This window comes from Notamacropus eugenii, chromosome 4 (assembly GCF_028372415.1).
Source record: "Notamacropus eugenii isolate mMacEug1 chromosome 4, mMacEug1.pri_v2, whole genome shotgun sequence".
Taxonomy (NCBI): Eukaryota; Metazoa; Chordata; class Mammalia; order Diprotodontia; family Macropodidae; genus Notamacropus; species Notamacropus eugenii.
In genome coordinates this window covers 303864972-303889976 of record NC_092875.1, presented here as the reverse complement: position 1 = coordinate 303889976, position 25005 = coordinate 303864972, and the positions used below count along the sequence as shown (strand labels likewise).

General features: G+C 38.7%; 1 protein-coding gene across 2 annotated transcripts in view; it reads left to right on the top strand.

Moving 5' to 3' along the window:
• The window catches only part of ZNF704 (zinc finger protein 704), a 362117-nt gene extending 339396 nt beyond the window's left edge, over window positions 1–22721 (top strand). For both annotated transcript variants that reach the window (XM_072604950.1, XM_072604951.1), the window contains exons 8-9: window positions 11626–11726; window positions 21279–22721. In XM_072604950.1, the coding sequence (XP_072461051.1) occupies window positions 11626–11726; window positions 21279–21390 (213 nt within the window). In that variant the 3' untranslated portion in view covers window positions 21391–22721. The remainder of the gene's footprint in view (window positions 1–11625; window positions 11727–21278) is intronic.
• The last annotated feature ends 2284 nt before the right edge of the window (window positions 22722–25005 follow it).

Below are 25005 nucleotides of genomic sequence, written 5' to 3'. Positions count from 1 at the left end.
CCCAAAGAGTTTTAGTCTCATTTGTCTAAAAGGGGCCTGGAAAACCTCACCTTGTCCCACATAACCTGGCTCTCTAGAGACCCATAGAGGCATATCACTATGTCCTATCAATCCAGTTCTCCAGGTTACTGGTCACTCCCATCAAGACCATGCCTGGAAACCCTAGACCTCCTGGGACCACCCTGGACTCCTTCCTCAGTCCCTCTGTAAATAAGATAACAAACTTTGACCTTCTTCAGCTGAATGATAACTTGGGTTGAATTCATTTAAACAGGACCCAGCGTGTTGTTATCTTTGGGTCCTCAACAATTCCATACAATGACTGTTAACTTTAAACAACGTCACATTTATACTTTGGTTTCATCTCTGCCTTGTAGCCAGACTCAGAAATAGTCAAGTGGAAAACTTTAAAAGAAGTATTCCTTTTCAAAGGAACACAATGGGGAAACTGAGCCAGAAGGATCCCATCCCAGGCTGAGGACACAATTGTCCCCTGAGATTTGTACAATAAATAGTAGGTTTCACTTAATCAAAAATTTTACCAGGACTCACAACTTAAATTTTAAATTTTTCCTAAAAACCAATTACTAGAGATTATTTATGACCTAAACAAATTCGTGGTTTAGGAACTCCACATACAGTTTACACTTTACATAAAGATTACAACTTTAACAAAGTGAGGGGCCATACCACTTGGGTGATCATTTTTAAACTCCAAATCTTAGCAGCCCCTGGGTGGGGATGGGGCCACTCCTCTTGTTCGACAATAGAAACAGTTAACATCTCTTCTCTGAGCATCTCCAGTTCAGATTAGATCTTAAGTCCTTCTGTAATGACTGGACTTCAAAGGGAAAGGGGGGTGGGGTCAGGAGGTTTTTGTCTTAAAATTTTCACAGAGACTCCCAGAGCCATAAAATTCTTGGTCTCCAATGTCCCTTATCTTCCAACCCCCTATAAAACCTGAAGTTATTATAACAAATTAGCTTACAAATATAAATTTGGTAGGTGGGCCTTTCAAAAATAATACAAAACATTATACAAAACATTTCTTCATACAACAAATATCTTCCTCTTTTAAGAACAGTTTACAATTTATCACAAAACCCTCAGGAACCTAATTGGCAAAAATTACAAGATCTAAAACCCAAGGCCTTTTCACATTTGGCCATAAACTTCCTTTTACATACTTTTATAAATGCTTGATTCATAGCAAAAACCAATTTTGGTTAAAACTTCCTTCTTAACAGCAGAAATAAACTTTTAACATACTTAATACATCCTTAGATGACACAGGCTTGAAAATCACACCCATATATGAAATGTATATGTATGAATTTTTTTCCCAAGGATTCGCATTTTTGCAAAAGGAATTCTATAGCACAGAAACTCTTACACAGAATTCATAACAGTTTTTTTAACCAATTCATCATTAGTTTGACAATGCAATTTCTATTGTAACAATATTTAGATTTACTTAAAAATTTAAACTATTTAAGTTTACTTAAAACTTTAAATAAGCCAGTAACCCATTCAGCTGAATGCATTTCCACATCACCTTGCACAGTAACCTTACCACCACATGGGCATCACCCCGAGCAGATAGAGTCATCTCAAATTTCATTGCGCTATTAACTATATTAAATCAAGCTACATGGTTTTTCATTTTTCTTCTTAAAATACTTCCTCACACCTTTACTACTTACTGAAACCATCTGCAATTGACCCATCCAGAACTATTCAAATCTTCTTATCTGCCTTTCATATTTGCAATCAAAACCCTTATTCATTTTTCTAAGTCTCTCAGTCCCATTACTCAGATTATCCAGTTTCTCCACATCTTAACCATAACTGTCTGTACCGTATTCCCTTTCTAGCTTAAAGCAAAGAAGTTAATTCTGCCATTATATAGCAAACATCAGCATTTTCACTGCTTCTTTATAACCAGAGATAAGTTTCAAGTTATCAGATTTCTATCACATTCTTTTTAAAACCCCAATCTATATATAACGAACTCCAAATTTAAAAATTGTATAACAATTACATTAAATTAATGTTGCATCTAACATATACCCATCCTTATGTTAAGCACTTCACAATCATAAATGCCAAATGTCTTTCTGCTTAATCCTGATAGGAAGAGTATTCTCAGATGCTCCTCTGTATTCCTTCAGGACAGATTTTAACTTGAAATCATATCAAACCTGGATTTATAATCACTAATGATAAACATTTTAGCCCTCCCTTTTTTAAAATCAAATACTTTTGCTACTTAAAAGGAAACTTTATAACTTCCCATAATCTCTCTTTTTTACTCTACTTCCTGAAAGAGCTGTAAAGCCCTCTTCCAGCTCCCCTCCCTCCTCCCAGGCCCAGCAGACCAGCTCTCCCAGTCTCATTCCAGCCTTTAAATCATATGGAGAGGGTAACCTTCCCCTTGTCCACGTAGTCTGGGCACATGGACAGAGTTAATGCTTTTAAGAGAAATTACTGAAATTCTAAAGTGAATTTGCAATTTTACACACATAGTCTTGTATGAGATATATTAATTTAAACATAAAGTACAGATTTTAGCTTTGGGATCTGATCAAATTAAAACTCAACTTTTCACTCCAGACTGCCTGCCTTTTACTCTGCTAATTTCCGTTACAAAAGAGATCCTCCTAGCCCAGGCAAAAGGGCCTAAATAATTTAATACTGACAAAGTGTGACTTCCAAGCATGAAGTTTGGGAGCTTAATAACTAATAGTAGTAATTACAAATCACAATAAACAATTTTTAAATCCAATAACCTTCCATAACTTTGTCCATTGGTTTCCCAATCAGGCTAAACATTTTCTCAAGTGGAATGGGGGAGGAGGGAGTACAAAGTCCAAGCACATCCCACTCATATTCCTCCCTTCCTTTTATATTTCAAAGGAACCAAATACTCACCACCTCTTCCAGCTGCTTTATTCCTTAAAAAGAAACGTAGAGGTTAAGAACCTAACAATTTAATTTAATTTAACAATTTAAATAATAGAGACACATTTTTTTAAGTACTCTTCAAAAAGTCAAAAATCTTTCTTTTTTTTCTTTCTTTTTTTAATTTATTTAATTTTTAACATTCATTTTCACAAAATTTTGGGTTCCACATTTTCTCCCCTTTTGTCCCCTCCCCCCACAAAACACCAAGCATTCTAATTGCCCCTATTGCCAATCTGCTGTCTCTTCTATCATCCCTCTCTGCCCTTGTCTCCATCTTCTCTTTTGTCCTGTAGGGCCAGATAACTTTCGATACCCCTTTACCTGTGTTTCTTATTTCCTAGTGGCAAGAACAGTACTCGACAGTTGTTCCTAAAACTTTGAGTTCCAACTTCTCTTCCTCCCTCCCTCCCCACCCCTTCCCTTTGGAAGGCAAGCAATTCAATATAGCCCAAATCTGTGTAGTTTTTCAGGTGACTGCCATAATAGTCATGTTGTATAAGACTAACTATATTTCCCTCCATCCTATCCTGTCCCCCATTACTTCTATTCTCTCTTTTGATCCTGTCCTTCCCCATGAGTGTTGACCTCAAATTGCTCCCTCCTCCCCATGCCCTCCCTTCCATCATCCCCCCCACCCTGCTTATCCCCTTATCCCCCACTCTCCTGTATTGTGAGATAGGTTTTCATACCAAAATAAGTGTGCATTTTATTCCTTCCTTTAGTCAAATGTAATGAGAGTAAACTTCATGTTTTTCTCTCACCTCCCCTCTTTTTCCCTCCACTAATGAGTCTTTTGCTTGCCTCTTTTATGAGAGATAATTTGCCCCATTCAATTTCTCCCTTTCTCCTCCCAATATCTTTCTCTCTCACTGTTTGATTTCATTTTTTTTTTAAGATATGATCCCATCCTCTGTACACTCTGACTCTATGTTTGTGTGCATGTGTGTGTGTGTGTGTGTAATCCTACCCAGTACCCAGATACTGAATAGTTTCAAGAGTTACAAATATTGTCTTTCCATGTAGGAATGTAAACAGTTCAACTTTGGTAAGTCCCTTATGACTTCTCTTTGCTGTTTACCTTTTCATGCTTCTCTTCATTCTTGTGTTTGAAAGTCAAATTTTCTTTTCAGCTCTGGTCTTTTTATCAAGAATACTTGAAAGTCCTCTATTTCATTGAAAGACCAATTTTTTGGCAGAGCCAAGATGGCGGAGTAGAAAGACGCACATACACATAGCTCTGAACCCACAACCCACAGAATGGCTAGAGGGGACCAACTCACGGTGAATTCTGCACCCAGAGGCCACGGAACATTGGAGCGAGGGAGATTTCTGTTCCGGAGAGACCTGCAAACCTCTCACGGGGGGTCCTTCGCGCTGCGGACTGGGCGCCGGAACTGGGAGCTGAGTGCAGCCCTGCAGCGGCTGTGACACCGTGAGGAAAAGATCTGAGCGGGCTACAGGGACGGGATCTCCAGCGGCCACGCGGGTCCCTCCACCCACAGAGGGACCTGCAAACCTCTCGCAAAAGGTCCATCGCGCTGCAGACGCGGAGCCCAGCCCAGACCTGCGGCGGCCGCGGCACCGAGATCCGAGCAGGCTTCAGGGACGGGATCTCCAGCGGCGACACAAGCCCCTCCACCCACAGGTGACGGGGGTCCGTGAGAGAGTCTCTTTGGCAGGTCGAGAGGGGAGTGGGGTGCCCCCATGGATCGGGCCCCCCCGGGAGATAGAAGCTGAGAGGCGGCTGCAGACAGGGGCTCCCCAAGCAGGCGGGAGCCTGGATCCATTGTGGAAGGTCTGTGCATAAACCCCCTGAGGGAACTGAGCCTGAGAGGCGGCCCTACCCCGACCTGACCATCTGAACTTAATTCTCACACTGAATAGCAGCCCTGCCCACACCAAAAGCCCTAAGGCGGGAAGCAGCATTTGAATCCCAGTCCCCAAATGCTGGCTGGGAGGACCAGGAAGCAAGGTGGGTGTGAGGAGAATATTCAGAGGTCAAGTCACTGGCTGGGGAGAATGCCCAGAAAAGGGAAAAGAAATAAAACTATTGATGGCTACTTTCTTGAAGAACAGACATTTCCTCCCTTCCTTTCTGATGAGGAAGAACAATGCTTACCATCAGACAAAGACACAGAAATCAAGGATTCTGTGTCCCAGCCCACCCAATGGGCTCAGGCCATGGAAGAGCTCAAAAAGAATTTTGAAAATCAAGTTAGAGAGGTGGAGGAAAAACTGGGAAGAGAAATGAGAGGGATGAAAGAGAAGCATGAAAAGCAGATCAGCTCCCTGCTAAAGGAGACCCAAAAAAATGTTGAAGAAATTAACACCTTGAAAACTAGCCTAACTCAAATGGCAAAAGAGGTTCAAAAAGCCAATGAGGAGAAGAATGCTTTCAAAACCAGAATTAGCCAAATGGAAAAGGAGATTCAAAAGCTCACTGAAGAAAATAGTTCTTTCAAAACTAGAATGGCACAGATGGACGCTAAGGACTTTATGAGAAAGACAGATATCACAGAACATAGCGAGAAGATTGGAAAAATGGAAGATAATGTGAAATATCTTATTGGAAAAACAACTGACCTGGAAAATAGATTCAGGAGAGACAATGTAAAAATTCTGGGACTACCTGAAAACCATGATCAAAAGAAGAGCCTAGACATCATCTTCCATGAAATTATCAAGGAAAACTGCCCTGAGATTCTAGAACCAGAGGGCAAAATAAATATTCAAGGAATCCACAGAACACCGCATGAAAGAGATCCAAAAAGAGAAACTCCTAGGAACATTGTGGCCAAATTCCAGAATTCCCAGGTCAAAGAGAAAATATTGCAAGCAGCTAGAAAGAAACAATTCAAGTATTGTGGAAATACAATCAGGATAACACAAGATCTAGCACCCTCTACATTAAGGGATCGAAGGGAATGGAATAGGATATTCCAGAAGTCAAAGGAACTAGGACTAAAACCAAGAATCACCTACCCAGCAAAACTGAGTATAATATTTCAGGAGAAAAAATGGTCTTTCAATGAAATAGAGGATTTTCAAATTTTCTTGATGAAAAGACCAGAGCTGAAAAGAAAATTTGACTTTCAAACACAAGAATGAAGAGAACCATGAAAAGGTGAACAGCAAAGAGAAGTCATAAGGGACTTACTAAAGTTGAACTGTTTACATTCCTACATGGAAAGACAATATTTGTAACTCTTGAAACATTTCAGTATCTGGGTACTGGGTGGGAGTACACACACACACATGCACACACGCACACATACATAGAGACAGAGTGCACAGAGTGAATTGAAGAGGATGGGATCATATCTTAAAAAAAAAAATGAAATCAAGCAGTGAGAGAGAAATATTGGGAGGAGAAAGGGAGAAATTGAATGGGGCAAATTATCTCTCATAAAAGAGGCAAGCAAAAGACTTATTAGTGGAGGGATAAAGAGGGGAGGTGAGAGAAAAACATGAGGTCTACTCTCATCACATTCCACTAAAGGAAAGAATAAAATGCACACTCATTTTGATAGGAAAACCTATCTCACAATACAGGAAAGTGGGGGACAAGGGCACAAGCAGGGTGGGGGGGAGGATAGAGGGGAGGGCATGGGGAGGAGAATGTAATACGAGGTCGACACTCATGGGGAGGGAAAGGATCATAAGAGAATAGAAGTAATGGGGGACAGGATAGGAAGGAGGGAAATATAGTTAGTCCTATACAACTCAACTAGTAAGGAAATCATTTGCAAAACTACACAGATTTGGCCTATATTGAATTGCTTGTCCTCCAAAGGGAAGGGGTGGAGAGGGAGGGAGCTAAAGAAGTTGGAACTCAAAGTGTTAGGATCAACTGTAATGTTCTTACCACTAGGAAATAAGAAATACAGGTTAAGGGGTAAAGAAAGCTATCTGGCCCTACAGGACAAAAGAGAAGACGGAGACAAGGGCAGAGAGGGAGGATAGAAGAGAGAGCAGATTGGTCACAGGGGCAATTAGAATGCTTGGGTTTGGGGGGGGAGGGGACAAAAGGGGAGAAAATTTGTAACCCAAAACTTTGTGAAAATAAATGTTAAAAGTTAAATTAAAAAAAAAAAAGAAAGACCAATTTTTCCCCTGAAGTATTATACTCAGTTTTGCTGGGTAGGTGATTCTTGGTTTTAGTCCTAGTTCCTTTGACTTCTGGAATATCCTATTCCATTCCCTTCGATCCCTTAATGTAGAGGGTGCTAGATCTTGTGTTATCCTGATTGTATTTCCACAATACTTGAATTGTTTCTTTCTAGCTGCTTGCAATATTTTCTCTTTGACCTGGGAATTCTGGAATTTGGCCACAATGTTCCTAGGAGTTTCTCTTTTTGGATCTCTTTCATGCGGTGTTCTGTGGATTCCTTGAATATTTATTTTGCCCTCTGGTTCTAGAATCTCAGGGCAGTTTTCCTTGATAATTTCATGGAAGATGATGTCTAGGCTCTTCTTTTGATCATGGTTTTCAGGTAGTCCCAGAATTTTTACATTGTCTCTCCTGAATCTATTTTCCAGGTCAGTTGTTTTTCCAATAAGATATTTCACATTATCTTCCATTTTTCCAATCTTCTCGCTATGTTCTGTGATATCTGTCTTTCTCATAAAGTCCTTAGCGTCCATCTGTGCCATTCTAGTTTTGAAAGAACTATTTTCTTCAGTGAGCTTTTGAACCTCCTTTTCCATTTGGCTAATTCTGGTTTTGAAAGCATTCTTCTCCTCATTGGCTTTTTGAACCTCTTTTGCCAGTTGAGTTAGCCTATTTTTCAAGGTGTTATTTTCTTCAGCATTTTTTGGGGTCTCCTTTAGCAGGGTGTTTACTTGTTTTTCATGCTTTGCTTGCATCTCTCTCATTTCTCTTCCCAGTTTTTCCTCCACCTCTCTAACTTGATTTTCAAAATTCTTTTTGAGCTCTTCCGTGGCCTGAGCCCATTGAGTGGGCTGGGATACAGAAGCCTTGATTTCTGTGTCTTTCCCTGATGGTAATCATTGTTCTTCCTCATCAGAAAGGAAGGGAGGAAATGCCTGTTCACCAAGAAAGTAACCTTCTATAGTCTTATTTTTTTTTCCCTTTTCTGGGCATTTTCCCAGCCAGTGACTTGACTTCTGAATATTCTCTTCACACCCACTTTGCCTCCAGATCCTCCCAGCCAGTGCTTGGGGTCTGAGATTCAAATGCTGCTTCCCAGCCTCAGGGCTTTAGTCGGGGGCAGGGCTGCTATTCAGTGTGAGATTAAGTTCAGGTGCTCAGGTCGGGGCAGGGCTGCCTCACAGGGCTCAGTTCCCTCAGTGGGTTTATGCTGAGACCTTCAACAATGGATCCAGGCTCCTGCCTGCTTGGGGAGCCCCTGTCTGCTCCCACCTCTGCTGCTGCCTCCCGAGGGGGCCTGAGTTATGGGGGCACCCCACTCCCCTCTAGGCAAGCCGAGAAGACCCTCTCACCATCCTTTGGGGCCCATGTGTGGAGGGACCCACATGGCCACTGGAGATTCCGTCCCTGAAGCCTGCTCGGATCCGCTCCTCTCGGTGCCGTGCGGCCAAGGCAGGGCTGGGCTTGGCTCCAGGTCCGCAGCACAACGGACCTTTTGCGAGAGGTTTTCAGGCTCTCTGGAACAGAAATCTCATCTGCTCCATTGTTCTGTGGCTTCTGCTGCTCCTGAATTTGTTGGGAGTTCTTTTTTACAGATATTTTATGGGCTGTGGGTTCGGAGCTAGCATGTGTGTGTCTTTCTACTCCGCCATCTTGGCTCCGCTCCCCCAAAAAATCTTTCTTTTCACATTCAGAACCTTGTCAGAGTTTAGAATGCAGAAAGAAAGCCTTTTTTTAAAGCAACTTCTTAAAGTTTTCAAACTTTCTATTAACCCCACTATCAAGCCGAACAGTAAAGTATTTTTTTCTTTTTCTCTCTCCCCAACCTACTCACTCCTCTGAGGCTGCATTTAAAATTTAACAAAATACTTCAAAAAATGCACAAACACAGAACAGACAGAGCAACACAGGTCCTCTCTTTTTAGGAAATAAACTAATTTTAGATTAGACCAGTCAAAATCCAATTATTCATGTCAGTTTACTCTAATTCAAGCCAATTTCAAAAGAATCCTTCCCAGAATCTAGATAATCTAGATTATCCCTCCTCCCTCTTTCTCTCTTCTCTTCTCTTCTCTCTCTCTCTCTCTCTCTCTCTCTCTCTCTCTCTCTCTCTCTCTCTCTCTCTCTCTCTCTCTCTCAGACAGAGGAAGGATTCCAGCATTCCTTCATGTGGGCTTCCAAAGGAATACTTGGGATATATTCACTCATTCCCTCCCTGGTACCAAGCACTCACACCCCATCTTAGGACTTAATACTTCAAAAGCCCCCCCAAAAGACTGGTCCTGCCTAAGATAACTGAGGCACACAAGGCAGTACTTAGCTGCTGATTTTCCTGCTCTTGCTCAGGTTCCTGACTTATGCTGCCCCCAGCCTGTTCAATCCATTGTTTCAGCCGTGTATCTGAATTCACAACAATTCCAAACAGTCCCAAAGAAGTTAGCAGTCAGAAGGGGGGAACCGGGGCTGTGGTATCTGGGCCACTGAAAAGGCAATGAGTGCACTCCCATTCCCCACAAGCAAGATTCCATCCTAACCTTTCTGATGTTAAGGATCCTGGAAGAGCCCCCAAGCTGTTAGAAGTGAGCCTGTTTAACAAGCCCCCAACAGTAAGAAACATGCTCACCTTAAAGAACACCTGTTATGAAATCAGGAAAGCCTTTATTAATCTTTATGTCCATTCCCCCTGAATGGATGGGTAGACTCTCCCAGTAAGGTTACAGGAAGACTATAACACGTTGCAGGAAGATGGGGCTTCTTATACTGTTTTTTGAACTTTGGATCTCCCCAGACACCATCCCCTGGCCATGTGACTCCATGTTCTCCTCTGTGATAGGCCCTTCCTCACACAGTTCTTTGGACCTGTGCATCAGTCCCTGACCTCCAGCCTGTCCATGCTAGGTCACAACCCCTATCACCTAGGAATGTGGACATAAGAACTTTACTTCTCACACTGGATAAAGAAACTCAGAGAGTATAAGATTTTGCTATGTTGTGATATGGTGGTGTAAGGGCTTTTACAGGTAAAGAGAAAACAAGATGAAGTTTTGGAGAGTCCTGGTGGTGTGCTTGAAAATTCATTTTATTTGAGATTACAGGACCTGACTTTAAGTTCTGGAGCTTTCACATAAGTGACCTTAGGTTATTCAACCATTCTGATATTCATCTTCTTTGTTCATATCTAAGAGCAGAGCATTGAGCAAGATGATCCCTAAGGCTCTTCTAACTCTAGACCTGATGATATTTAAATCAGAAGAGTGGGGGAAGTGGTGGAGACAAGACAGGGTCAACCCTGGAGCACTTCCTATAGGAGGAAGGGCCTAAAGTTACGTTTATGTCTTATTGTGTCTTCTCACAAGCTGTGCAGAGCTAGTGATTGTCTGCCCATATCCCTCCCCTTGCTGCAGACCAGCATTTTCATCAGAGAGATTGGGGACTAACTTACCAGGAAGATGACCAAGGTCAACACGATATAGCAAGAAGACCATGGAGAGAACTGTAGGGGAGAAGACACCCTTGCCTACCTTCTCTACACTACCTGGCCCCTAAATCCCATTCTAGGTGTTGTAGATGGTTTTGTATATGGGGAAGGGGGGCGGGGAGGAGAATGGATGCAAGGGAGATACATCTTGTGAGCAGGAAATGGAAAATGGGAGGAGGTGTGTAGATCCAAAGCTAAGACTACAGATGGCTTTTTCTGATTCTGCCATTTACTTATCCTATGGATGAATTCACTCTATTCAGATGAATATCTGCCTCCAGAGAAAGAACTGATACTGTCTGAATACATACTGAAGAATACTATTTTTCACTTTTTCATTCTTTTTTTAAATTCAAGTCTTCTGGAAATGTTTTATAAGATTGCCTATGTGTAAACTATATTGGATTGCTTGCCTTCTCAGGAAGGGGGGAGGGAGGAATAGAATTTGTAACTCAGAAAAGAATTTTTTAATGTTACAAATTATTTTAATACATAATTGGGAGAAATATGTATGTTAAAAATTATATACAAATACAAATTGAGCACTTACACTATCACAGGGGCCTGGTAAAGATTAATGTAGAAGAGGATGTTCCCCTCAAGATAAACCTGCACCAATGGCAGTCTCTAATACTAGATAAATCTAGAATAGTCCAAGCCCCCAACAAGCCACCTGTCATGGCTCTGGAAGCATGATCCCTTTGTTTCTGTAAAGTATTTTAAAGTGTAAATAAAACATTTCTATTTTTTGAAAAAAAAAAGGTAAAAGTACTTTTCAAATATAGATTGTTACTAAGAACTGCTTCCAGAATGCACATAACAGAAGCTTGGGTATTGTTCCTTGGCTGTTGCTATGTTGTCTTTCTTGTTTTACATTAAAAAAAAAAAAAAAGGCATTGTCATTATCTTGTCTGTTTTAAGAGGCAACCTCTGGGAAGGCAGAGAATGTGCCTTTTCTCTGAGTAGTCAGTCTGTGTATCCAAGTGTCTTACATAGCACAATGGGATGAGAGGGAGGGTTTTAGAAAAGCAGGCATTACATTATAAATTGTGTTTTCTGTGTTTTCCACTAGGTTTCCCCAACACACAATCGTCCTGTGGGGATAGGGGAGCAGAGACAACAGCAGACTCATTCAGTCCTGTCTTCACCTCCCAGAGGAGCAGTCAGCTTAAGGTATGAGTACTGAAGCAGCAGAGAAACAGGTCCAGTACCAAGGGACCAAATCACAATTAGAAATACTTCAAAGGAATAGAGAAATGAGCAACAGAATCTTCTTCAAACCTGTTCTGTGGTAGAATGGTATAATTAAAATCCCCTTCCCTTCAGTCCCACTTTTTGCATTCATAAGTCATCTGCCCAGAGTTGTCAAATAGAAGGTGGAGGAGAATAGAAGGTGAAATTTTTAGAATAAATTTGTTTTATGAAGAGACAGATAAAGGCATTTGTTGTATTTAAGGCTCTATAGTTATATAAGTTCAAGGCACAGATTTTTACTCTAAGCTCTGTTAATTCAGAGTTATCAAAGTTATCAACTTAAAGTCTGGATTTCATTAGATAAGTTTTCTATTAAATGAGATACCAGATTTTCTTAATAAATCAAAGAGGACCTCCCAAAAAAACTTAAAGAAAGAGCTATAACTAAGAATTTTTGTACCCAGGGCAGGGTTTGGAGGGGGCCAGGAAGTACTCTTAGAACCCACTGTGGGGACTTTGGAAGCAACCAGTATCTATATCAACCAGTACAGTTACAACCACACTCAGACACCCTGGACCACTGGGCTCTAAAGTCTTCTTGAGATGGTGTGGTGGTCCTTGATGATCCAGTGCACTGGGCCACAAAGATTGAGGTGGGTGAGAAGGGGTGCTAATGTACAGAGGTGGAGTTGAGCACAGAAATCCAGATAAACAGATTGAAACAAAGTAGGACCTAGCAGCCCTCCCAAAAAGTACATTAGGGACAAAGTCTGCCCCTTGCAAGAAGTTCAAGTTCAGGAACTAAGGCTGGAGAGATGAGTAAACCAAAGAAAATACCAACTATGACAAAGAATTCTTGTAGATACAGAGATGTCAGAAAATCCAACCTAGAAGAGAATAACTATAAAAACCAAAAGCAGAGACTCAAGGAAAAAAAAAGTTCATTTTCCACAAGGGCTATTCTGAATACCCAAAATAAGTGAAGCAAAAGATAAGAAATGAAATGAAAGATCTGAAAGAATCAGAAGAGAATAAATAACTTAGAACAAAAAGTGGTAAACCTTACTGAGATAATGGGCTCACAGAAATCATTGACTCTTCTGAAACAGTAGGGAATATGAAAACAAAATAAAAAGACTAAAGAAATAGAACTAAATATAAGCTATCTGATATCAGAAACAACTGACCTGGAAAAATGGTCAAGGAGAATGGTCTTCCTCTCTGAAAAATTATGATTTAAAAACAAAAGGCATGCACACTGTATTTCAAGAAATCATATATGAAAACTGCTGAGATCTTTTAAAACTGGAAGGCAAAGGTAGAATGAATTCACTAATATCTCCCTGAAAGAAATCTCAAAAAAGGAAAGTCTCATAGACAAAATCCGAAGTCAATGAGATATTTCACATTGTCTTATATTTTTTTTCATTCTTTTGGTTCTGTTTTATAATTTCTTGATTTCTCATAAAGTCATTAGCTTCCATTTGCTCCATTCTAATTTTTAAGGAATTATTTTCTTCAGGGAGCTTTTGGGCCTCTTTTTCCATTTGGCCAATTCTTCTTTTAAAGGCATTCTTCTTCTCATTTTTCTTTTGTCATTTGGGTTAGTCTGTTTTTTAAGGTATTATTTTCTTCAACATTTTGGGGGTCTCCTTTAGCAAGCTGTAGACTTCCATTTTTTTCTTGCATCACTCTCAGTTCTTTTCCCAATTTTTCTTCTACTTCTTGTACCTGATTTTCAAAACTCTTTTTGAGCACTTTCCTGGTCTGGGACCAATTCATATTTTTCTTGGAGGCTTTGGATGTAGGAGCTTTGACTTTGTTGTCATCTTCTGGTTGTGTGTTTTGCTCTTCCTTGTTGCCAAAGTAAAATTATATAATCTGATTTTTTTTTCCTCTGCTCATTTTCCCAGCTAATTACTTGACTGTTTAAGTCTTTGTTAAGGTAGGTCTCTGTTTCCAGTGTGGAGGGTGTACTATCCCAAGTTTCAGGGGTTTTTTGCAGCTATTTTCAAAGATATTTCTCAAGACCTGTAAGTTTTCAGTTCTTCCAAGGTTGTGTGATCCAGGGACCTTTCCTGGTCTGTACTGTGGTCTGTGAGTGACCACAAACACTCTTTTTCCCTTAGAACTGTGAGAAAGATTCCTTCTCCACTGCTGCCACAAGCTCTGCCACACCAACACTCTTCCTTGTCCCAGAAATGCCACCCAGAACTGCGACCCAGATCCAAGCAGAGCACAGCAAGAGAATCCTGTGTCAGTGCATGCAAGGAGATCCCTGCAATCTCCCTCTAATTAGCTGCTCGATCCCCTCATTATCTGTAAGCCATGAGCTCCCAAAGCAGCCACTGCTACTGGCTGGGATTGGACCTTGCCCTTTCTCACCCAGGAAAAGACCTTTCCTACTGACCTTCTAAGTTGTCTTTGGCATTTGTGGGTTGAGAATTCTGGAAACCAGCACAGCTGGCAGTGATTCAGTCCTCTGAGCCCTGCTCTGACCCCTTCTTTACTGCAGCCCACTCTGGGCTGCTCTCTTCTCTAAGATTGGTGCCACAGACCTTTCCTGTCAACCTTCCAGGTGGTCTTGGACTGGAAATTTATTCTACTCTGTCATTTTGTGGGTTCTGCTGCTCTAAAATTTGTTTAGTGATTTTTTACAGGTATTTGGAGGGTTTGGAAGGAGAGCTCAAGCAAGTCCCTGCTTTTATTCTACCATCTTGGCTCAGCACCAAGCTTTGAAGTCAAAGGAAAATCACTGCACACATCCAGAAAAAAACAGTTTAGGTAACAAAGAAACAGTCAGGATGTCACAGGACCTGGAAATTTTTACTGTACAAGAGAAAAAATCTTGGAATACAGTATTCTAAAAGGGCAAAAGCTGTTGTCTTACAAACAAGAATAACTTACCCTGAAGAGTTCAAAATAAGAGTTTTTTTAAGTTTTATTGATGTTTTGGTTTTTACATTACAAACATTTCCAGTTTACCCCCACTCTGGGAAAGGTATAACAAAGTAAAACAATAAAACTTACAATATAATGACATATCTAAAAGGAAATGCAATATTCCACATCTGTAGCAGACACATACACCTTTTTTTTTTTAACAATTCTTTAAAAATTGTTCTTTTTAACAGAACAGAACAGAAATAATGGAAATCTATTTTCTCTGCCTTCTACTTAATTGGAAGAGAGAGAGAGCCAGAGATAGAGAGAAGAAAAACAAATTCTTTCAGTGGTTATATACAAAGATATTTGTTTTACTCTATACCCTATATCTACTCTCTCAGAAGGTGATAAGACCCAAAAAATGCAGCACAGAGAGTTAGAGAATTCCATATAAAATAACTACATAATGTTGGTTGTTGTCCATTCTCAAAGAGGACCAAAATGACATTACTGTGTTGGGGTCAAGGTGCAGTGTGTCTGACTGGCTGATCAGACCAGTAAAAGCTTGGAATCTCTACCCAAGACATGCACAAATAATCCATGTGAACATTCTGGGTGGATTCTCTAAATTTTACATAGCTTGCTTTTCTTTGGAGCTACTTAATAGATCATAGCATCTTCTTTAATGCAGATATGCCATGCTGGACGATCCTTTTCTATCATCTCCCATGTCACTAAATTTCAAGGTTCTTCCAAGAGACCTTGAGAATGCCCTTTTATCTCTTCTTCTGACCACCATGTGAGTACTTGCCTTGTGTGAGTTCCCCATAAAATGGTCTAATTTTAGACAAGCATATTGTTCAGCATTCATACAGTGTGGTCAGCCCATTGGAGTTGCACTCTCTGCAGTAGAGTTTGAATGCTTGACAGTTTAGTTCAAGAAAAGACCTCATTGTCCAGTACCTTTTCCTGCCTGGTGATCTTCAGAATCTTCCTAAGACGATTCAGATGGAAGTGATTCAGTTTCCTGGCATGGCACTGGTGTACTGTCCAGGTTTCACAGGCATACAACAATGAAGACACCACCAAAGTCATCTATTGCGTCCCAAGCCATCACCAGTCATCATGACTCTGGAAGTGAGGCCAACAACTTCATGCAAGTCTACCTCACTACATAATGTATAAAATACTTGGTACTCTACCTATTGAGAAATATTCAAGAACTATATAAATACAATTCTAAAGCACTGTTGGAGGAATAAAGACAGACCTAAATAATGGGAAAAAAATATTGATCTGCTTGTGAAAAAGGTAGCCCAAGTCAATATAATAAAAATGACAATACTTTTTAAGTTTATTTATTCAATGCCATACCATACTGATCAAACTATCAAAAGATTACCTTATAGAAAAAAATAATAAAAATTAATGTTAAGATAGAAAAGGTCAAAATTTCATGGAAAATCATGAAAAAAATGAGAATGAAGGTGGTTTGGCAGTGTTAAAGCTCAGTTGTACTAAAAAGCAGTAATTTTTAAAACAATTTGATACCTGTTTAAAATATAGATCAAACAGCAGAACAGATAAGGCACACAACATATAGAAGCAACCAAACCTCATAGCCTAGGATTCAGCAGCTGCTGGGACAAGGACTTGCTGTTTAATAAAACCTCCTGTGAAAATTGGACTGTAGCATAAAAGAAATGTGGACCAACACTTCATACATTACACCACGGTGAGCTCCAAATAGGTACTTGACCTAAATATAAAAGGTCTCATCATAAACCAAATTAGAGAAAAATGAAAAAATGCTTACTACATCTATGGTTAGAAGGAAAATTTATGACCAAACAAGGAGTAGAGAGGATCACAGAAAATAAGATAGATAATTTGATTATATGAAATTTAAAAGGTTTTATACAAATTCAATAAAGTCAATATCAAATGGAAAATTATTAATTGGGGAAAATTTTTTGCAGCAAGTTTCTCTAATAAAAGTCCTATTTCCAAGATATGTGAGGAAATATTTCAAATGTATAAGAATAAAAGTCATTCCCCAGTTGATAAATGGACTAAGGATATGAACAGGAAGTCTCAAGGAAAGAAACTCAGACTATTTATAGACATATAAAAAAATACTACAAATAATAACTAGGGAACTTTGAATTAAAACACTCCTGAGATTATATCTTACATCGAATAGACTAGCAAAGATGATGAAAAGGAAAAATGGTAAATGGAAGAGACTGTGGGAGAATAAGCACATTGGTGCAGGATTATTGAACCTGTGAATGAGTGCAACCATTCTGTAATTTGTTGTTGTTCAGTCATTTTTCAGTCATGTCTGACTCTTCATGACCCCAGTTGGGGTTTTCTTGGCAAAAATGCTAGAGTGATTTGTCATTTCCTTCTCCAGCTCATTTTACAGATAAGGAAACTGATGCAGCAGGGCTACGTGACTTGCCCAGGGTCACACAGCTAGTAAATGTCTAAGGCAGGATGCATTTTCCTGACTCCAAATTCAGTACTCCCTGTGCCACCAAGCTACTCCACAACCATTCTGTAAAGCAACTTAGAATTATACACACAAAAAAATTACTAAATGGTACATGCCCTTTGACCTAGCTATACCACTGCGAAGCCTAGATCTGAAAGAAGTGAAGGAAGAAAAACGTTCCTAATGTACAAAGTTACTTTTAGCTGCACTTTTTGTGACTCCCAAAAAAGCACAAACTAAAAGAATGAAGGAATAGCTACATCCGTCATGGAACATGATGAATATAATGGAGTACTATTGTGTTGTAAGTAAGTTATTTCAAAGTTATTTTTCAAGTTATAATTTATAATTTCAAGTTATTTCAAAGAGACATGGAAGAACTTGTATGAACCAATGCAGATCAAAGTGAGCAGAACCAGAAGAACAATTTATATTATGATGTCATTATTTTTAAAAGAGTTTTGAAGACTGTTATAAATCAATTAGTGAAATGAACAGAACAAGACAAATGGATACAGTAACACCACTTTAAAGAATAACAACTTTGAAAGCTGTAAGCATCGTGATCATTATAATGACTATCCATGATTCCAGAGGACCAGTGATAAAAATGAAATGGTTGAATATTTGCGAGTATATAAAAATACCCGGATTGACAGAATAATAAATAGAGAATTTAAACAACCCAATTTCAAGCCATATGTGGATTCCCAAAGAAAAAACTCCAGAACCAGATTAAATTCTACAAAGCATTCAAAGAACACTTGATTCTAATATTATATAGTTTTCAAAAAATAACAGAAGATAATCCCTTCTATGACATAGATATGGTCTTCAGTCATAAACCAACAGACTAAACATAGAAAATATAGTTCAATATGTCTAATGAACATTAATGAAAAATATTTTAGCAAAGAGGCTAAAACAACATATCACAAAGATTTTATACTGTTGTTAGGTTTATCCTAGGAATGCAGAGTTAGTTTAATAGTAAGAAAACTCTAAACTTTATTTCCCATATTAATAATAAAATGAAGAATAATCACATGAATAGATGCAGAAAAGGCTTTGGACAAAATATATCTGTTTCTGTTACAAAACACTAAGAAAAATGGGAATTAATGGAGCTTTCATCAAAATGTTAACTAGTATACTATATATCTAAGATGTAGAACTACCATTATATGTAATGGGGATAAACTAGGATCCTTTCCAATAAAATCAGGTGAAACAAGGATGCCCACTATAATCACTTCTATTTGACATAATACTAGAACTGCTGGCTATAGCAATAAAAAAAATTACGGGAATAAGTATAGATAAAGAAGAGGCAGAATTACTACTTTTGCAAAAGAAATGAGAGTGTCCTTAAATCTAGCCAGCTAAAAATTTATTGAAACAATACCTTCAGCAAACTTATAGGCTATAAAATAAATCCACACAAATCAACAGCATTTCCATAGAATACCAATAAGAGCCAGTATGAATATAAATCTATAAAGGGAAAAAAATGGACCTTTAGTGGAATATAGGACTTTTGTGTATTTCTCATGAAAAACTATAGCTGAGAAATGATCTGGGTGTACTCTGCCTCCCACTGGGCATGTTCTCAGCATTTCATTCCCCGCCCTTACCACCATTTCCAGCACTTTACACCCATCAAGGAAACATGGCACCCTTGCTATGACCTCCTCATGAAGGGTCAATACCCAGACTCCAGTTTTGCAGGTTTCATCCATCATGTGCCTTAAATGATTGATTTATTTGATAGGAACTCAAGGAACACAGTCTGTCAGATTTGTGACCCAGACTCCTCTGCTATCATCTCACTAAAATCTTTGAAATGTAAACACTAGATAGAGTCAAAGAAATATAGAAATTTATTTAAGCAGTTGGAAGGAACTCTGTGATGATGTAGTGCTAACACTCTAATAAAGGGAGAAGTTACAAGTGTCTTTTCAGAACTCGGTTCTGAAAGGGCATTGAGAAAAAGAAATAAGGCATAATCTAAGGTGATACCCATTGTTTGGTTAAAGGCTAAACAAATTGTAATATATGAACGCAATGGAATATTATTATACCACAAGAAATTATAAAAGAGATGATTTCAGAGAATCCTGCAATTTATGAACTGATGCATAATGAAGTGAGCAGAACCAGGAGAACAGTTTATGCAGTGACAACATTGTAAAGAAAATCTCCTCTGAAAGATTTAAGAGCTCTGATCAAACCAACCATGTCTTTAGAGAATGTATAATGATGTCTGCTACCCACCTCCTGAAAGGAAAATAATACTCCCAAAGTAAAACAAGAGACAAATTTTTAGACATGGCCATTATGTAGATTTATTTGCTTTGCCAATGCTTATTTGTTACAAGGGATTTTTTTCCTCCCTCTGTTTTTCTTTTTCTAACTAATATTTTATTTTTCCCATTTATCTGTAAAGACAGTTTTTAACATTCATTTTTTATAAGATTTTGAGTTTCAAATTTTTCTCCCTTCTTCCTCTCTAAGAAGGGAAGCAATTTGATACAGGTTATATATGTGTAATCATCTAAAACATATTTCCATCATTATCTTGTTGTGAAAAAAGAAAGAGAATAAAAGGGAAAAAACTACAAAACAACATGAAAAAATATGCTTTGATCTGCATTCAGACTCCATAGTTCTTTTTCTGGATGGAGATAGCATTTTCCATCATGAGTCTTTTGGAATTGTCTTAGACCATTGCATTACTGAGAAGAGCTAAGTCCATCATGGTTGATTGTCTCACAGCGTTGTTACTGGGTACGATATTCTCCTCTTTCTGCTCCTTTCACTCTGCCTCAGTTCATATAAGTTTCCAGGTTTTTTTGAAGTCCTCCTGCTCATCATTTCTTCTAACACAATAATATCATATTACATTCACAGCTTGTTCAGCTATTCCCCAATTGACAGATGTCCTCTCAGTTTCCAATTCTTTTGTCACCACCAAAAGATCTACTATAAATATTTTTGTACATATAGGTCCTTTTCCCTTTCCCTCTATTTTAATTTGTGGATAAGGAGGGGAAGAGTGATAGCAATGCCAAAAGGTTCATTAAAACATTTTTAAATTCATAGATGAGAACAGAAAGAAGTTCAGAAATGAATACAAAAAAGCAAGATAGTCTTGAAATGACCATGTGGAATTTATTATTTACTTTTTATAAAGCAAATAGTATGAAATAAAGACTCAGTTTCACAACTGATCTTTTTGTTGTGTTCTTCTTTATATATGGAAATCCTCTTTTTTGCTGTTTAAATTTAGAAGAAAAAAGGAAACCTCAAGAGGTAACATTGTTTTACGAACAATTTAAGCTCTTTTTAATTAAAAAAAAACTTTAATGAAAAAATCATAGAGTTAGAGCTGTAAAGTAACTTAGACACCACCTAACCCAATAACACCCTCTTATTACAGATAGAGAAACCAAAGCCCAGGAGTTTAAATGAATTGCCCAATGTTAAATGGATGCTGAGGTAGGATTCAAACTCAGGTCCTCTGACTCCAAAACCAGTGTTCTTCCCACTTACCATATAACACTTCCAAAAATGTTTAGTGGAGTTCCATCTCCCAGAAATAGGGAGATTAAAATTTAAGAGGTACTGTAAGGCATCCAGTTATCTAAGCCTAACCATTATAATTCAATACCATTCCCAGAATTTAATAATCACTTGAAATCTCAGCTAGAACTCCATTTCTTCATGTAGTTACTGGGTTGTTGTTTTTTTTTCTGCTTTTGGGAGACTAATATATCTCCAGTAACCAGCACAGTACCTAGTACATAATAAGTACTTCATAAATTCTTCCTAATAAATTGAATGATAATAACTGACATTGATATAGACATTCAAGGTTTGTAAAGCACTTTACATGATTTGTGTCATTTCATCCTCATGATAACCCTGCGAAGTAGGCACTACAGTTATTCTTATCCCGATTTTATCCGTGAGGAAACTGACTTGTGCAAATTAAGGAATTTGCCCTTGGTTACACAACAGTGAGAAATTCTCCTAACTTCAAGACCAGATCCCTCTATCTACCATGCCACACCATCTCTGCCAATGTGTACAGGTTCACAAGAAAGTCCAGGAACCCCCATTGATTAGATGCCTCTTTTGTCTTACAGAAAGCCACGGGGGGAGGGCAAAAAGTGCCGGAAGGTTTATGGCATGGAGAATCGAGACATGTGGTGTACTGCCTGCCGTTGGAAGAAGGCCTGCCAAAGGTTCATTGACTGAAGAGTGGAAACCTCAAAGGTGTGGGGTGTGGACGCCCAAGAGCCTGCCTACAGCTGCCCTTGACACTCTTTCTGCCCTCTCCTTCCACTCCTGGTTTTGAAAAGAGCTTTGTGCATTAACCACAAAAATGCACTCATAGCCAAGGTGAAGCCCTTGGAGAAACCTGTGTGTGGAGGAACAGCAAAAAAAATTTTAAAGTAGCTAGCATCACCAACCAGTATCCAACCTGGAAGCAGCTATAACTTTTTTTTAAGTTAAAAAAAAAGTTAACTTTTTGCTCTGTGACTTCCTTACCGCCCCAGCCCCAGTAGATCTTGTAACCGTACTGTGAACTTCTGTAGCAGTTAAAACAGCAAACCCTTCTTTCCCTAGAACGGAGGTATCTTTTGCTATGTTTTCTGACTAACATACCTTCTAAGATTTTTTTCTGACACTTTCAGAAACAACCCACCACATAAGCTACAGTTTATTCAACAGCATTTGTACAAAGAATGGACTCTACTCCATAATTCCCAATATGAACAATCTTGCTTTTCTTTCCCATTTGACTCCTTGGAGCCATGGGTATCCTGCTGTGCTATAGAGACAAACAGCACTCATGATTTCTTTTCCATTTGGGGTTTTCTTTTTTTAAAAAATGGCCACACACCAGAAGTCCTGTGGGAACTATTACCCTGTAAGCCCCCTGGGACCTTTAAGAACACAAAAAGATAACAAATGATGGAAATCACCAGCAAACTTCAGCCACGAGCTGAGATCAGGAAATCCAGTTGTCATCATTGGGAAACATCTGGGAGCTTCACTTGATTTCCCAAGAAGCTTTTTTCTAATTGCTTGGCTTTCTATGATGTAGTGGCCATGCCATGAGAGGCAGCATCCTGCTTCTCTCCATCTTATTGCAATTCCATCAAGAACTGGTCCATGTAGCCATCTGGGTAACCCTTACTCCTTTTTTTCAGGGATGTGATCCAAACCAGCAGCTCAGCTCTGTTTACTATTATTGCTTGTTTGTGAGACTGTTGCCAGCTTAATGGGTCACTAGTCCTTTCCACAAAAAAGAAAAGAGAATTCTATAACTAACTGTTTTCAGAAAAGGTCTAAAAATCAGAAATGTCCTGTACAGATAAACTTGTGAGGTTGACTTTGAATGCAGAACAGAGCCTACATAGTCTCATCCATTCTAAAAAGTCTTTTTGAAGTTAGAAAACCAATTCCTATTTTGAGTGCACTTTTATAAATTTTTATGCTTTTGCATGTCTGGTATATGGGTTAATGAATACTATAGGTCTTTGTAGGGGTTAATGCAAGATAAAGACCTTTATTTTTTATCATTTGAAAAATTTGGGGCTATTTATTGATAATTATCTGAGTGGAGATAATAGAACGAACAAAAGGAAAATGCCATGTTGGATGTGTACACAGTGTAGTTATAGGAATATCTCTGTTTAGTAGGGTCAAGGTTTAAAATAGATGGGATGTACAGGATCTAAGGCCTTAGCTTAAAAAAAAATTAATTTGGGAGCTAGGCCCATCCCTCCAGACAAATTACATTCAATCTAAAACCTTTTGCCCTACTAAACATTTACTCTATCCTACCCCTGTGCAAAGAATAGCACCTTAGAAGATGGATTGTTTAGAACTCGAAAATTAGCATCAACCATAGGAATGTTAAGTAAAATTGCACAAAGAAAGGGTGTTACATGTTTAGAAATTGCACACATATACACATTTCTAAACTGAAATCTTATTATACCTGATTTCCATTTTTATATTTAAAAAAAGGGAAGTACAGGTAGATTGCACAGTGCAATATACTGGCCCCCATTATTTATGCTTACTTTTTGTCAAATTTTTTTTTTCAGATCCCTCATAGAGAGAATCATAGGCCTTTGTTTCTTATGAGTTAATGCTAGTGGGTTAGCCTGATTTAATCCTTTCTTTTTAGTCAGTTCTACTGATACTTCTTTAAAACCCTTTAGCTCCAGATATCAGAAAATAGCATTTGTATAACCTCACTCAACATAATTCTTGGGGGGAAAAAAGTATTTTCTAATACTTGCTATACAGGATGGCATTCCCTTGGTCAGCCATGAAAAGTCTTTGAAAAATTCCATCACCTTCTCACACATTTATTTGCCCCTATTCTCATCGCCCCCTCAAAAAACAAGACTCTTCCTTCCCTCTCATGTCATGATGCCTGTCTTATAACCAAGATGACATCACTCACTCACTCAGTAGGACAGTTCTACGTATGGTTAGGAGTTTATTCTGGTTTCTCTTATGACTGGCAATATGATCAGCGTCTAATATGTGAAGCTCCTTGGCCTATTTACATATAGAGTCTATTCCTTGGTTTTGTTTCATCTGATTTATTAGCCGATAATGAAGAACTGAATTCTCCACATTCCTTGAGAACTAGGTGTAGGGGAGAGCTCTGCATGGGATCAGTTTCTGTGGCCATTGTGCTGAGCCCCAACCACCCCCCCCCCCCCCAGGAGATATTCTAGTGTGGTATGATGTTCTCCAGAAGTACTCTAACCTTCACTCCCTAACTTCAGAATCAGTACAGCTGTAATGAGAGGCCTATGCAGCCTAGCCATTTACTTTCCTAGGTGCCTATACAAACCACCACTTCGGTTTAAAGCAAGAGTTCCTAACGATTTTTTGGGTCATAGACTCTTTTGGCAGCCTGGCTAACCCTATAGACCCCTTCTCAGAATAATGTTCTTAATAGAAATGGTTACAAAGAAAATCAATTATACTGAAATACAATTATCAAAATACTTTTTAAAATACAAGTTTATAGACCCTGGGTTAAGAACTCCTGGTTTAAAGCCTTCATTGTTCATACTGAGTCACCAAATCAGCCAGGGATGTGCAATGCAAAACATCCAGAGATGTTCATCTAACTGGTTTCCAGACAGCAGGTTTTTATTGGACACCAGACTATGTTCCAAAGCCAGGTGTACACATCCCTGGCTTTGCTTTCATAATACATGCTTGAATTAGAATAGTGAACAACTCACGCCCCATACTTTGGCATTTGAGGTAGCTGGGAAGTTTTCCCTGGCTGACCTAGGAGAAAGGGGACTGTGACTTCTTAAATATAAACCTAGGAAAAATTGTCATTGTTGTCGTTTAATCCAAAAACCAGCTCCAAACTACAAAAGCAAAAATTCTTTTATCTGTTTTAAAGAAGTAGGGTAATTTGGTTGTAACTTTTTATCTCAAGTGCCAAATTAAACTACACATTCATTTTATAATATTACATTGGGCAATATATTATCTTAATTCTTCATTTAGTGGTTGGAGGAGGAAGAAGGAAAATTAGAAGTAGCTGACTTCATTCTGAAGGCTCCAACTACCTTCTTCCTCCTTACATAAATGCCTCATACAACACACTGGAGCTCTACCCATATAGAGTGACAAGAATATGAATTAAGGTCCAAAATTATTTCTAAAAGTATCTTTGTGATCATCACTTAATTATTTTTCACAAAGTTTCCTATCTTCTCTATAGAGGATATTTCTTTACAGCCAAAACTGTATTCCCCAAATATCTGAAAAGAAAATGGTACCCTACCTGTACTATGATCATCATGGCCCCTTCTAGAA